Raw genomic sequence first — 15,034 nt, forward strand, 5'->3', positions numbered from 1 at the left:
CTTTACTTTATAGATTTAATGTAGCATGTTCTGAATAAGAAGCTGGAGCAGAAATAAGTGAATAAGTAGCTGAAGCAGGAATAAGAAGTGAATAAGAAGCCAGAGAAGGTAAAAGAAGTGAATAAGAAGGTTGTTGAATAATAATACTATTAAGATAACTACAGCGGCAGCCTCGTCTTCTTCAGCGCATTTGGATCCTAAATGAACTTGTAGCTGAGTAGCCATCCCTAGAATGGCGTTAAAGGCAACGTGCTCCTCTCATCCTCTCACTGACTGGTCCTCACTCCCCTGCTGCGGTGATCTGCCTGCATCTGCTTTTATTGTCCTCCGAGAAAAAGTGCCTCATCGCAGAGTAGCCTTTAAGAGTCAGCCACGCCCCCTGGATTGCTGCAGAGAGTGAGACATTGCCTGTACGGAGGCTTTTAACCGGCTCCGGGGTTGTTATCCCCTCTCCCCCTCCCTGCCCGGGAGCTGCTCACCCCCATCCCTCCGCCGCCCAGCGCTGCACCCGGGGCCTGTGCCCGCCACCCGGGACTCCCTCCGGGGACAGTCAGGATGGTATCCTGGATCATCTCCAGACTGGTGGTGTAAGTACCGTATTGGACTGTGTGATGCTATGCAGCCCCTGGTCACTCTATTTACATATGTGTGTGTGCGTGTGTGCATGGGAGCGGTGCCTGCATGACAACTCATCCAGGATGTGCAGGAGTATTTGCCTTGTGTACATGATGCTGATGTGTTGTGTATGGATTATGCTGACCTGCACAGGATGGACACAGGCATCCCCCAGCAACGAGTTATTATGCTAATACTGTGTATTGACATTGGGTACATCATGTGCTAATTTATATAAACACATGTAAGACATTGTAGGTATTGGGATGATAATTAGTAGAAGGCCCTGTCTTCTAATCACACAAGCACAGGGTGTACCTTGGTAGCATGCAGCTGGAAAGGAAGCACACTCAGATAAATAATTCCTAGATTAAGGCTGCTCACTTACAAAACGGAAGCGAGGTACAGTAGGCCCATACATCCAAGTGCCCGCCAAGTGCATTATATAAGGTGTGCAATCCATCCATTTACCCATCCTTGCAAACACCGCGGTAATAATAAGTGAACGGTGTAGAAAGTAAATCCTTCTAGTCCTGCCTGCTTATATTTTTGATCACCTTCTTTATTTAATTAATATACTACCCATTGTAACTTCTTGTATCTATTCAATTAGTTATTAGGTTGATATTCATCATGCTCCTAGAAATGATTTCCATGCAGAAGGTGAAATGTGTGAAAATCACAATACGGCCTGGACTTCACCATATCTGAAACAGATTGTCATTTCAGTGAGCAGATTAATGCTGCTTACCTATTTATAAAGCTGGAACCAACTCCCTAAATGTACCTTCTACAGCTTGGACCACTTATCTAAATAATATTACTGTGGAAAGCCCACCCAACTCTCCCATCCACAACTGTTCTTGTTGTTCTGGCCGCCCTATTCCTGCAAATTTCTGTAACATCTGTAACATGCAGTGGTGCATTTGTCCATTTTCATATTCTTAAGTTATTTTATTTGTGGAAAATTATTTTTGTTTTTATATATACAACAATATGAATTTTAAATCTAGAGTTGAATTATAATGATACTGTAGATTTTGAGGAAATCCTAAATCACAAAGTACTGTACTGGAACAGAGTAACCCATAGCACAAGTGCTTTTGTAAGTATATTACTGCTGTGCTGTAAGGGAGCAGTGGGGTTATTCTGGTTCACTTGCAAAGGCAAATTCCTTCTCAAATGGACAAAACCATGTGCACTGCAGGGGGGGGGGCAGATGTAACATGTGCAGAGAGAATTAGATTTGGGAGAGTTTTTTTGTTTCTGTGCAGGGAAAATACTGACTGCTTTATTTTTACACTGCAATATAGACCTTTACGAGTGAACCAGAATAAGGGCCACATGTGTTTTACCTTATAAATAATGAATGTTAGTGTTTAATTTTTCTTTATGAAGGAAAGAAAAAACCTGAGCACAATAAACACACCATGTAAAATGTAAAAAGCCACATAAATAAATGTTTAAATTTACTTTAAGCAGGGGAGCGGGTGTCCATGTACAGGGGAGTGGGAGCCTTGATAGAAATGGGATGGTGCAGCCACAGGAGCCCAGGGGAAGGTGATCAAGTGCCAGACGAGTGGGGATGGCATGACGGAACACATACCAAGAAAGGAAGGGTATGGTAACCAGTGACAGAACCCCATGGAAAAGGGTCCCAGGGAATATGGATAATAGAGAAGCCTAGACACCAAATCAGCATTCTGAAGTTGCCAACATGTGGCATAGCAATGCATTACAGAGAAGGTGAAATTAACAGCACTAGCTCTAATGGTGCATACACACGGGGGGCGATTATTGCAAATATCGCTGGCAATATGGTCGCTGAGCTTGCTCCTGCGACCAGCTGATTTCCACTGCCGGGCTCCCCCGGCAGTTTCTTTTTCATCAGCGACCATCTCCGGGGGTGTGGTATGGGACTCCGACAGTCGGGATCCCGACAGTCATTATCCCGACGTTGGGATCCCGACTGCCTGGAGTCAGACAGCATGGCGAGTGCAAAAAAGCCCCTTGCGGGCTCGCCACGCTGCGGGCACGGTGGCTCGTTACGCGAGCCACCTATTCTATTCTCCCTCTATGGGAAAATAGCGGGTGGCCGTCGGTCACCCGGCTGCCGGCGTTTTGACAGTCGGGATGCCGACGTCGGGTAAATTACTGTCGGGATCCCGACTGTCGGGAACCCATCCGGCACCCCATATCCGGTCGCTGATGCAAACGGAACACCGAGCGATATATCGCCCCGTGTGTACAGGGCTTAAGGGTGCTTATAAGAAAAGTTCTGCACCATGGGCAGAACTGATTTTGTGATAGGGAATACTTAAGGCAGGGGTTCCCATTATTTTTCTGATCATGGCACCCTAGAGTATCAGAATTTTTCCAAGGCACCCCTAGGCCCCCAACAAAAATATATCAAATGAAGTAGATTGTGTTTATATGTGCTTCTTAGGTTCAGATATGTGGTAAAGGGCAGGATTTGGTTCTGATTGTACACATTTTATGATTGGCAGCCACCAGCACTGGTTTTGCCCAGAAATAATTGATCATAAATAAATTGAATTGGTCCTGGACGACCAACCTGAGGCACCCCTGCAAGTGTCCCGAGGCACCCCAGGGAGCCTAGGCGCACAGTTTGGGAACCACTGACTTCAGGGATTTTCAATGTTTATTTTACAACAAACGTCCTTAGTGGTGCTTTTTTTCTGGCTAACACAAATAATTATAATGAACACTAAAGTGGTTCTGGGATAATTGGTGGACAATGTCTAGGCTAACAATCTCTAGGTCAACACCTACAAATGGTTGACACTGACAGAAGGTCGACACAAGCAAAAGGTCAACATGGACATGGTCTACACATGAAAAGGTTTTTAATTGTTTTTTGGTACCCATGTCGACATGGACAACGTACAATGGGCGGGATGCTATATAGCAGAAATGCGGTAAAAACCCCGTTTTCGGGGTTTCTACCGCATTTCTATATGCTATATGGCGCCTCCGCAGTGTCAGCGCTGCGGAGGGAATCGCCAGCTAAAGCTGGCGAATCCCTGCAGAAGCCTATGGGCTTCTTACCGCAGCGCTGTTTGAGGGATCCGTCACGGATCCCTCCCAGCGTGTCCTGCGGCCGGCGCCGGGGTCTGCGCATGCGCAGATGGACTCCCGGGTCACAGACCCGGAAGTCCAGTGCCGGCACCGCATCGCAAGGGACAGCTCTTACCGCAAGAGCTGTCCCTTGCATGAATAACGGCATATGTTATAGCATATGCCGTTATTAAAAATGCGGTAGCCGGCGAAGGGGGCCGCGGATGTTACAACATCCCGCCCAATGTATGGCATTCCCTCGCATGGCTGGCTAAACTCACCATGCTTCGGGCACAGTGCCTTGCTGCACTTGGCACACTAATATATTCCGCCTCCATGTCCACTGGCTTGGTAGAGTCAGTTATAAAAAATAAAATCATGAAAAACCCATGTTGACCTTGTCATGTGTCGACCATGTTCATGTCGACCTTATGCATATGTTGACCTAGTCACTGTCAACTATAAGTGGTTGATCTGGGGATTGTCAACCTAGATAATGTCGACCTGTTGACTGTATTCTCACTAATGTGATAACTAAAACATTTTGGTTCTCAGTAGGGATGGCCATCGTTGCCTTTGCCATCGATGGCAAAAGTACAACAGCCCATCGATAGTGTATAACCATTCTATGGATAACCATCGATATTTTTGCATATCGATGGTCATCCATTTTCTCTGATTGAGTGGCCTGTGGGCCAATCAAAATGTGGGGGCGGGGCTTCACAGGTGTTGGGGGCGGAGCTATGCTCAGTGTCCCTGCACTGTAGGGAAAAAGCAAAAACGAAACTATTCGTTTAAGCTGTACATCGATGGTGGGAAACTATCTGGTTCTCCCCCATCGATGGCAAAACTATTCGACATCGGCCATAAACCATCGATGATTTCTAACCATCGATGGTCTATGGCCATCCCTAGTTCTCAGGTGCTCCTAATATTCCACAATGCTGTTCCCACAAATCAGCAGATCTGTCTTACACATAGAAATCACTGGTGTAATGCTGGGTACACACCAGGACGACTAGGGCACGATTCTGTCAATTTAGATCCAATTCCGACCGGTTGTATGCAGATTGTATGTACTTTTGTGTGTTTACATCTTGAGGGTAGAAATTGTAAACTGTGACAGGTTCAAACCCACATGTAAAGTGATAGTATTTTCTCCGTATGAAATGCAGGCTAACACAGGGAAGCTACAGTGACACCCCCTTTAATCAATATGCTTACAGAAATAAAGGATGGAATCAGCATGAACTCCGCTTGGGAAAACCATTATTATTCTTCAGATGTTTTTTTATTGGTCTCCAGACAATAAGGCAGACTAATAAAGCATTACCATGATAAACACAATTTATTAAAACGAATACACACATTAAAATAGCTTCCATCTGTACTGATGTTAAACAGGTACATCAAATAAAGATGGACGGCAACTCAGGAACACACACCCACCAACACAGACCCTCTGCATCATACACTACAATTAAATGGCATGACCATTACTAAAGTGATGGCATCACAAATTGCTATTTATACAGATATTATTTACTGTAATAGTATCACGCTTGTAACTGAGATGAAGGGTTTAAAAATACAGTAGCTGTAATGTCGGTAAAGTTAACAATACAATTAGGGATAAACTACACAAATGATTTCTCAGCTGTGATCCAGTTTTTCGATGCATTTTTGACCTGAGTGGACCAAGGGCCGGATTAAAGCAGGGGCAAAAGGGGTCAGTACCCCTGGGCCCCCCTAGCTAGGGCCCCCCTCTGGTTGGCATGTATTTTTTTTAAAACATTATTAAATTTTTTTTTTTTTAGCTAAAGGTTTTGTGCATGGGAGTGGGCTAGTGCTGCAGCTTCACATATCTGCCAATGTGACAATGATTAATGGTGCTGAGCATGGAGTGCCAAGGCACACTTACTGCACAAGTGTGCAGTGCATTACCGGGAGTTGACCAAGTCCCATGACACTTTGTAGAAGAGGGAAGAGGCTGAGAGGTTTGTGCTGAGCTCTGATTGGTGGAGCTCATTACATGCTTCTCAGGCCCATGGAGGACAGCAGCAGCAGCCTAGTCATGGGAGGGTTTTTAACCAGAGGCAGCACTGAGACTGTGATGTCTCCTACAGTCCTACAGAGTGAGGTGCAGAGGGATGTATGTGTATATAGCTTCTATATGCAGCTTCTTTAATTATTTGAAGTGCCAGTACCTACGTCCTATATACAGGGCCGGGTTAATGTTTGTGGGGGCCCTGGGCAACACGGTTTGTGCCCTCCCCTTCAGGGAGAAAATGCTCCCCTTCAGGGAGAAAATGCTCTCCCTCAATGCTTAATTTCTCCCTGAATGTCTTCAGGGAGAAAATGCCCTCTTCCTGGACTTCCCTGTTAAAGGAAGTCCAGGGAAGTCCAGGAACAGAGCATTTTCTCCCTGAAGGAGAGGGTCAGGCATCTTCCAGACTAGATGATCTCCTACATGAATACTGTCCTATTTTGGCTATTGGACTATACTTTGAAAAATCTCTAAGGATTACCTTTCTAGCGCTGGTATCAATTCAAATACTTTGTACACTTATATATTTTTTGTAGTCAGAGTAAATACTGACTACTTTTAGCTGTAACCCAAATCTATATCTTCCTGTACATTTAACATCTGTCCCATCTTAATTTGCCACAAATGTCCCATATGGTAATTAGTCCTCCCTCTTCCTGTAAATTACACCCACATAATATCAGACTCTGTCCCCCCTTACGTGTCCCAAACTTCCCCATGTGTCCCCACTTCCAAGGGGTGCCAGTCACCTCCCACTTCTAATCTATTAACAAAACTGGTACTTGTTTAATTTCATGGCAGGAGTTACGAAGTTTACGTAGTGCTGTATTGAGAATACCAATACAGCACTATGCTACCTACGTAAACTACGTAACTGCTTCTGTAGCCCTGAAACTAAACAATGGTTAATATCCCCACTATCCACGTCATACCCCAGTATCCACGTCAGCGTGGAGTTGAGTTTATAAAGTGCAGGGAGCCCCGCGAGGGGACACAAATACGCGTCTGCTCACCACGCTTCGGGCTCGTTGTCTCGCTGCGCTCGCCACACTTTATAAAGTCAACTCCACGCCGATGTGGATACTGGGGGTATGACGTGGATAGTGGGGGAAATGTGTGTGTGTTGTGCGTTATACTTACCCTCCTCCGGCCCGGCCACAGCATCCGCTGGGTTCCCGCGATCCACCGATGGGACCCCCTCCTCCGGCAGTCACTCCCCGGCGCCATTGTTAAGTCCCCCTCCTCCGGCACTGCAAGCGTACAATGTAAGCAATTAGCGTAGTGCCGCTGGTGGACCAGGGAAACCATGTGATGCACCCCCAGTGGCAATGCGCCGGGAGTGACTGCCAGAGGAGGGGGACTGAAAGCTGCCGCCCGTCGCCCGTGACCGTTGCCCGCGGGGATCGGTAAGTATAAAACCCACCCTGCTCAATCTGCCACCCACCACCCTGGTCCCAGTGTAGTTTCACAGCGGCGCCTGCTACGCTGACAACGTAGCCTAAGCTACGTTGTCAGCTTAGCGTAGAGCTGCCACCTTGAAACTAAACAAGTACCATAAAACTAATTACAAACTTTGAAAAAATGCTTGCATTCAGTCCGGTCCTGTAATAGGAATGGACTAATACAGTTATACTGCTTTCAAACCGCAAATGCAGGGTCACATCGGGACTTTGAAACAGTTCAGTCCCGTTGCGACTCTGCATGTGCAGTCTGTTCAGATGGCATCAGCAAACCGGCAATGATGTCATGTAGGGGCGCGTTGGAGCTTCATAGGGGGCGGGGGAGGATGCAGTGCATAGCGCTGGTACTGCTCCAATCGCTGCCCCCTCCATAGTGTGAACTATAGCAACCATTCAGATTCTATGTATTATTTATTTAGCACCTTCTAGAAGATAAGAAATTGAGTGCTAGATGTATCAAGCTTCAAAAAAGTGATAAAGTGGAGAGTGATAAATAACCAGCTAATCAGCTTCTACCTGTCATTTTTCAAACCCATCCTGTAAGGAGCTGATTGGCTGGCTGTTTATCCCTCTCCATTTTATCACTTTTTAAAGCTTGATACATCTGGTCCTGAGGGGTAGATTTATTAAGCTCGGTGAAGTGATAAGTGTCTGGTTTTTATCACCGGCCAATCAGCCCCTACCTGTTATTTTTCAAACCAAGCCTGTAACTCAGGGTTGCCTACTTTTGAAAAATCATTTCAGGGAGAAAAATAAAATCCAGGGGGCGGGCCTTGTGTCACCAAGGGGCGGGCCTTGTATCACCGAGGGGCAGGCCTTGTGTCGCCGAGGGATGGGCCTTGCGTCGCCAGGGGGCGATGCTATTTCTAAAATGGCATGTTATTAACATCACCAGAGAATGGCACTGACAGTGGTTAAATACATGCAAAAAGTGTCTTCAGTTAAGAAGTCATTTTGATGTAGACAATTGCATGTTATTGTACACATTGATGCTGCCAACGCAGTGTCATCGCCGTTATCTTGCGCATGCGCTGTACGCATCACGCAGGCAAAGAGGCAGCTCCGGGAGAAAAGGGTCCTCTCCCCGGAGTCCGTGAGATGTCCCAGGATTCCGGGAGTCTCACGGACATTCCGGGGGAGTCGGCAACCCTGCTGTAACTTCACAGTTAGTAGTTGATTGGCCGGTTAAAAAAACCGGACACTTTATCACTCCACCGAGCTCAATAAATCTGCCTCTGAATCCCATCTTCAATAGAAGTCTCATTTTAGTAAATTTACACCATAGAGTTAATTTGCTCTCCATTGAGCCTTTTACACTGGCTTATTGTGGCATTGTTTTTGAGATGCATGGATTAGGGCTTCCTGTCTATTGGTATTGAACATAATCATTTGATTAATATAATTGCACAATACTGTAGTAACTTGTCATATTTTTGTTTAATCTTGAATTATTTAGACATTATTATTATTATATATATTTTTTGTTTTTTATTTCTGCTCACAAAACGTTTTTAAATCCACTGTTTTTTTGTATTGTTTTCTGTATGAAGGAGTTAATCTGACGTGTTAATAGCTGTAGTTCTCTAGAAATGCCTTTGTCCTGTCAGCAGAAATGTGTGCTCCATCCCAGGATCTAATCTATTTGTTATTCCAGTAACAGAGGAAAGATTAGGCCGACACTCCTTGTCCAGGACATACATTCAATATCATTATAGTGCTGCCAGGTTATATCTATGGTCTTTTTTGTACACCTGTGTGTGCCATGGGGCATTTATTTTATAATAGTGGAGGAGCCTGAAAATATTTTATCACATTCAAAAAAATGTTTATATATGGGGGGGATCTTAGAATGCACACCTTATATACATGAGGTGCTATCATGCTGGGACTTGTAGTTCTGCAAAGAAAAATACATGGTGCAGATGCACACTCCATATTATTAATTAATAATAGAGGTTCTTGGTATATTAATTGACCAAGACATATTTGCCCACCAACCAGCTTCACGGTGACCTCATTTCTGGTGGGTCCCTAATACTAAGTTTGCATATTTATGTATACAGTGTCTTTACCCTTCACATTTTTTTAAGCATTATTCATAAAATTATGTTTGATCTACTGTTACATTTCCTGAAGTACTTTATATTGGTGTATTTTATTTTTTTAGGTTGCTGTTTGGCACTTTATATCCAGCTTACTCATCATACAAAGCTGTCAAGACAAAAAATGTGAAAGAATATGTAAGTTTTAATAGCTTGTATTTTCTTTTGTTTTGCTCTGTATAAAAGTAAATTAATGCATGTTCTAAATGTTATAAAGTAAATGTACGGTACACCAAATGTATTCAGCATTGTGATTTGTGTAGACCAAGTTGCTCATATTTTTGTTTTAAATCTCTGCATAAGTATCAAAATCATTCCGCAAAGGTGTGTACACCCGGCAGATACTGCTGTGAGATGCGAGTCCCGTCACGATCAGATCGCATCGGGACTCGCATCTCACGGCATGCCAGAGGGGCACAATTTACACTATATAGTGCAGATCTGCACTATATAGTCTTGCCTGCCCTCTCTATCTGGCTGCCGATATGCACTCACACGAGAGTGCGCATCGGGCTGGGAAACCCTAAAAAAGCATGCGATTTGCATGCGATTTGGCTTCCGATGTAACCGTGTGCATACCTCCCAACTGTCACGATTACAGCGGGACAGTCCCGATTTTCGGGTCCTGTCCCGCTGTCCCACCCGCGGCAGGCATTGTCCCGCTGCGGGGGGTGGCAGTTGGGAGACCCCCCCCTAATCTAATAGAATATTAGCATCTATTCTCGTATGAAAATGAGGTCGCGGTGAATTAGCATAAGCCGCACCCTCATTTGCATACGCCCGCCCGTCCCTATTTCATCATCACAGAAGTTGGGAGGTATGCGTGTGTACATACTATAAGCAATGTTTGTTTCTATTGAAGCTCCTATTGATTTTTCTTTAAAAATCCATGCAACATTGCTTTAGAACAACAAACAGCAACATGCAAGGGTGTGGGGCTGCCATCCATAGCCATCCTAACCTGTCTCCAATACGGAATATAGTACGGAACAGAGTACATATATCTATAACATATGTTTCCCCTTATAGCTTTTCCATCTGGTTTTCAGAAGGTCTTGCCCTGCTGTTTTATGTTTTCCTTGTCTGCTTATTACTTTTTTTAAACTTAATGAATAATTCAGTTTTCAGCTCTTTATTGTATATACTTAGGGGCTAAGGCAGAGTCCACCTGTAGAACATATTTTGCACGTGTTTGCACTGAGCAAAGTAGACAGGCAGGCGATGCAGTGCCCCACATAGGCCTTTATTCAGATCTGATCGCAGTACAAATTTGTTTGGAGAATGGGCAAAACCATGTGCACTGCAGGTGGGGCAGATGTAACATGTGCAGAGAGAGTTAAATTTGTGTGAGTTATTTTGTTTCTGTGGGTAAATACTGGCTGCATTATTTTTACACTGCAATTTAGATTTCAGTTTCAACTCACCCCACCCAAATGTAACTCTCTCTGCACATGTTACATCTGCCCCACCTGCAGTGCACATGGTTTTGCCCATTTTCCAAACAAATTTGTACTGCAATCAGATATGAATAAGGGCCATAGTTCAGTCGCAGCAGCTCCACTTACCACTGCCCAAATGTTTCCAGCCTTAGGAAGCAAGACTTCTGGACCTTTTACCCACATATAGATAGTGCCATCTATAGATGGCATTGCCTATAGAAGTCTTTGGGCTTCATTTTGCTTAATTCCCCAAGAGGGATTCCATTAGATCCTTGGCCAATGGCAGCTCATGAGCAGAATTGCTCCTGGGTCATAAATCCATGACTCCTCCCACTGCATACAACTGTCCTTTGCGTTTGTAAGTGCAGACGTCATGCATATGGAATTTTTAAATGCTGCTATGTATAAGGTAAGTGGTGTGATGTATCACACATTAATATTGCGATGCTTGCTACATCCTGCGACAAGTGTACAGAGATAGGGTCAGTCCGCATGCAGATGTGCCATAACGCCGCATGGGTTGGGATCATTAGGTTGACCAAAAGAAGGTTGACTTTCATTAGGTCGACCACTGAAGGTCAACAGGTCTTAGGTCGACACCTTCAAAAGGTCGACAGGCTCCTTAGGTTCACACAAGCATTAGGTCGATATGGGCAAGGTAGACAGTCAAAAGGTCGACATGGGTTTTTCATAGGTTTTTTCCCGAATGTCGGCACTGTTGACATGGACACTGTATTGTTGCACTGCGTCCCCTTGCTACGCTTGCCACACTATTCTGTTCTCCCTCCATGCCCTAGTGGATGGTAGGGCAGGAAATACCGGCTGTCGGCATGCGTCGGTTCACAAAAAGTGACTTTTTTGACTGTCTACCTTGCCCATGTCAAACGAATGCTTGTGTAAACCTTATGACCATGTCGACCTTTTGAATGTGTTGACCTAAGGCCTGTCGACTTCAGTGGTCGCCCTAATTAATGTCGACCTAGTGACCGTATACCACGATGCATACAGGAGAATATACATTAAGTTGGTATCTGGTTGATACATTTACAGTATAAAAGATACTGTAGATAGTTACTAGGTTGACCCCAAATTGTCGACATGCAAAATATCAACAGGGTCAAAAGTTTGACATGTAAAAGGTAGACCTTGCTTAATGTCGACTCAGATATGGCCGACACAAGTTATCTTTATTTTTCTTTCTAACTTCATCATTTACCATTAACGTGAACTAGGATTGGGAATAGTAACCTGTGTCGGGCGCAACAGTTGCGCATCAGATATTGTGAAAAATTACACAGACTTTCTCTGTCTTTGTACTGTAAAATGTGGGCGCCGGGGGCAGGCAGCTGACATCATCAGATGTCTTCTGCCTGCCCATTTACCATTAATATATTTTATTGAATTTTCAACAAACAAAAGTAATAGGATACAGAAAAATAAAGATTGGGAGGGGACACACACACACAAAAAAAAGAAAAACACGGGTGTGGGATGCACACAGTATCAGTACAAGGAGGCAATATATAACAATAAAGAGCTCAATACAGTGTTCAGTCAAAGAATAAGACATTTTGATAAAAACATAGGAAATAGGAAGTATACCCCCGACAACCTCAGGTGGCAGGTGGTTCGTTCAGACTGAACTGCAGAGGGGATGACCCAGAGGGTTGGGATACCAAAGCCGCTCCCTCACCATCTGTAACATAGTTATGCCAGGCCATCCATTTCACAATTGGGGAGGATGGTGTGGAGGAATATGGGACAAATTCGGTTTCCATCGTAAAGTGGAATTGGATTTTATGAAAAACTTTTATCACCAGGGGGGGCAAAGGATTTTTCCATGCTTGGGCTAGTGTGGCCCTTGCCGCTATACACATTTGTCCCAGCAAGTATCTACAATGGGGTGGGACTTCCGGAGGGTAGAGGTGCAGTAATGCTATTGTTGGGGCTGGGTTGAGGGCGAGGCCCATGACCTTATTGATCAACTGGAAGACCTCCATCCAGTAATTACGCAATAGGGGGCAGGACCAAAAGACATGATAGAGGTGGCCTACCTCGCCGCATCCCCTCCAGCACTGTTTGGAGCAAGACGGCCAGTAGGTGTGTAGCCTATCAGGTGTGAGATATAATCTGTTAAGCAGTTTAACATGCATCTCTGCGTGGTTCAAGCACTTGGACATTTGAAAGGACGAGCTGAAGATACGTTCCCACTGGGAATCCGATATTGTGATGTCCAGATCTTTCTCCCAGCGAAGTTGAGCATTGGATTTTTTAGATTTGGGCAAGTTGACTATTATGTCATACCAGAAAGAGATTTCCCCACCCGCCCTGGTTGAAGTTAAACGGGATAGGACAGAGTTAGCTACAGCACTAGGGGGATGCGAGGGGCGTGGCAGGTTCTGGAACCAGTGTCTGATCTGAATATAATGAAACATTTCCCTGGATGGGATGGCAAAGCGGTCCTGAAGCTGAGGGAATGTGAGCAAATTAGTTCCGTCTAACAGGTCACCTAGTACCCGTATATTACACTGGAGCCATGGGGATAAGTTCAAGTTGGGAACCAGTCTGGCAATGGCTGTCAATGACAATGCTGCAATAGGGGGGCTAAAGTCAGGCAGTTTGGCAACCAACTTGTCCCATGTGCGTATAGCAGAGGAGGTAGAGGGGAGTAAGGGTAAGTTTGGTGGCCGTAACTGCTTTGGAGTCCACAGGATATCTGTGAGGGGGTATCTGGAACATTTAGTTTGTTCAATTGAAACCCAGGGAGAAGTGAGGGGAGTTATCCAGTATTTCAATTGCGCCAAGATGCAGGCATCTTGGTATGCCGGCAGGTCAGGAAGATCCAGACCTCCACGGTGTCTGGGTAGGACCATACGGGAGTACTGCCTGCCCATTTCACTGAGAATGTACACGCATATAAAAGTGACCTGAGAGTCACTTTATATATGCGTGTGTGCACCACATCTTTCGATGGTCGGTGACCATTGAAAAATGTAGGAGGTTCCTACTGTATATGTAAATCATCCATTCGCATGCCATTCGAACGTACACGACTTGCGAATGGTGGGCCACCGTTCCACCACTTGCAGGGTGGGTTCTAGTTGACTCACAAGGATGTGAATTCGCATCCAAGCGAATCAACCAGAATAAACCCCTTAGATCTATGCACGCAGTGCAGGAACAATTGTGTCTGACAGTTGGTCAACTGTGCATCAGCCTGTAAATGTTTTATTTAAAAACCATTAATATATGAACAGTTTCAATATTATTTCCTCTTTTGCTGGCATATGCATAGCCATATTCCTTAGGTGATCATAGCATTAGCTTAGGAAAGTGCACAGTGATCATAGTGAACTGCAAGAAAGTCACGAAGTAGCAGTTCCGATCCATTTAGTGTTCACTAATTATCTTTATTCCACATGACGGCTTCAATTTAGTATGTTGTTGAATGCAGCTCAAGATCTATGTACTATGAGAGTATACCAACCATTGATGGTGCTCAGTATAGGGATCATGATGTGCCTTTTAGTACGTAATAAACCAATAGCCATAAAGAGAAGATCCGTTCCAGACTTGAGCTTATTTATCCAGGGGCGAAGTGTCTATTTCCTTGTAAAGACCCTAAGTTAGATTTATTTGCAACATAACACTTCTACTTGTGCTAGCAGTTTTATACAGTGACAGCTCCATGTAACCAGCAATCTCCCTGAAGTTTGGTCAGACAGAAGCAGTTGCAGAGCACATGATGATCTCCTGATCAATACATTTAAGCGTTCTACAGGAAAATGGCTACCCCCTCGCTTATTATTCTCTGCAAAGAATGTAAGAGTGAGATTCAGCTCAAGAACTTATATTCTGTGAGTCACGGTCTCACTTGCCAGCTATTCTGATGAACTTTGTGGAGAAGAGTATGCAAACTTTCCCATAATTTCTGATAGATGCCTAAAAGTAGGTGATCTCCTGAAGTCCCAAGAGAGTCTGTCACTCTCCCTAATGTCAGTGTTCGGTGAAAACCAAGGTGATGATTCAGTTCTAGCTATCACACTATACGCCATAGTGTTGTACTCTACCATTGTTCTACTCTACCAGTGTTTTACTCTACCAGAATGCCTGCTAGACTCTAGAATATTGATAAATCTTCTGGACTCCTGAGAAGGTAGTTTAGATTCCCAGATCAGGCAAGTATTTACTGAATAATCCCATTCTGATCGAGGACGAACTTGCAGATCCCTTTCTCTCCTCTTTTTCCCACTGTGTGTGCCCACCTCCCCAAATTGACATCATATCACTAAT

General features: G+C 44.5%; 1 protein-coding gene across 3 annotated transcripts in view; it reads left to right on the plus strand.

Moving 5' to 3' along the window:
- Positions 1–356: 356 nt before the first annotated feature.
- Positions 357–15,034, plus strand: part of REEP2 (receptor accessory protein 2) — a 65,838-nt gene continuing 51,160 nt past the window's right edge. Inside the window, exons 1-2 of one of the 3 annotated variants that reach the window (XM_083182190.1) lie at positions 357–587; positions 9,368–9,440. In XM_083182190.1, the coding sequence (XP_083038316.1) occupies positions 556–587; positions 9,368–9,440 (105 nt within the window). In that variant the 5' untranslated portion in view covers positions 357–555. The remainder of the gene's footprint in view (positions 588–9,367; positions 9,441–15,034) is intronic. The other 2 variants (XM_083182189.1, XM_083182191.1) reach the window with 2 other exon arrangements.

This window comes from Crinia signifera, chromosome 4 (assembly GCF_055691185.1).
Source record: "Crinia signifera chromosome 4, ASM5569118v1, whole genome shotgun sequence".
In the NCBI taxonomy this organism is placed as follows: domain Eukaryota; kingdom Metazoa; phylum Chordata; class Amphibia; order Anura; family Myobatrachidae; genus Crinia; species Crinia signifera.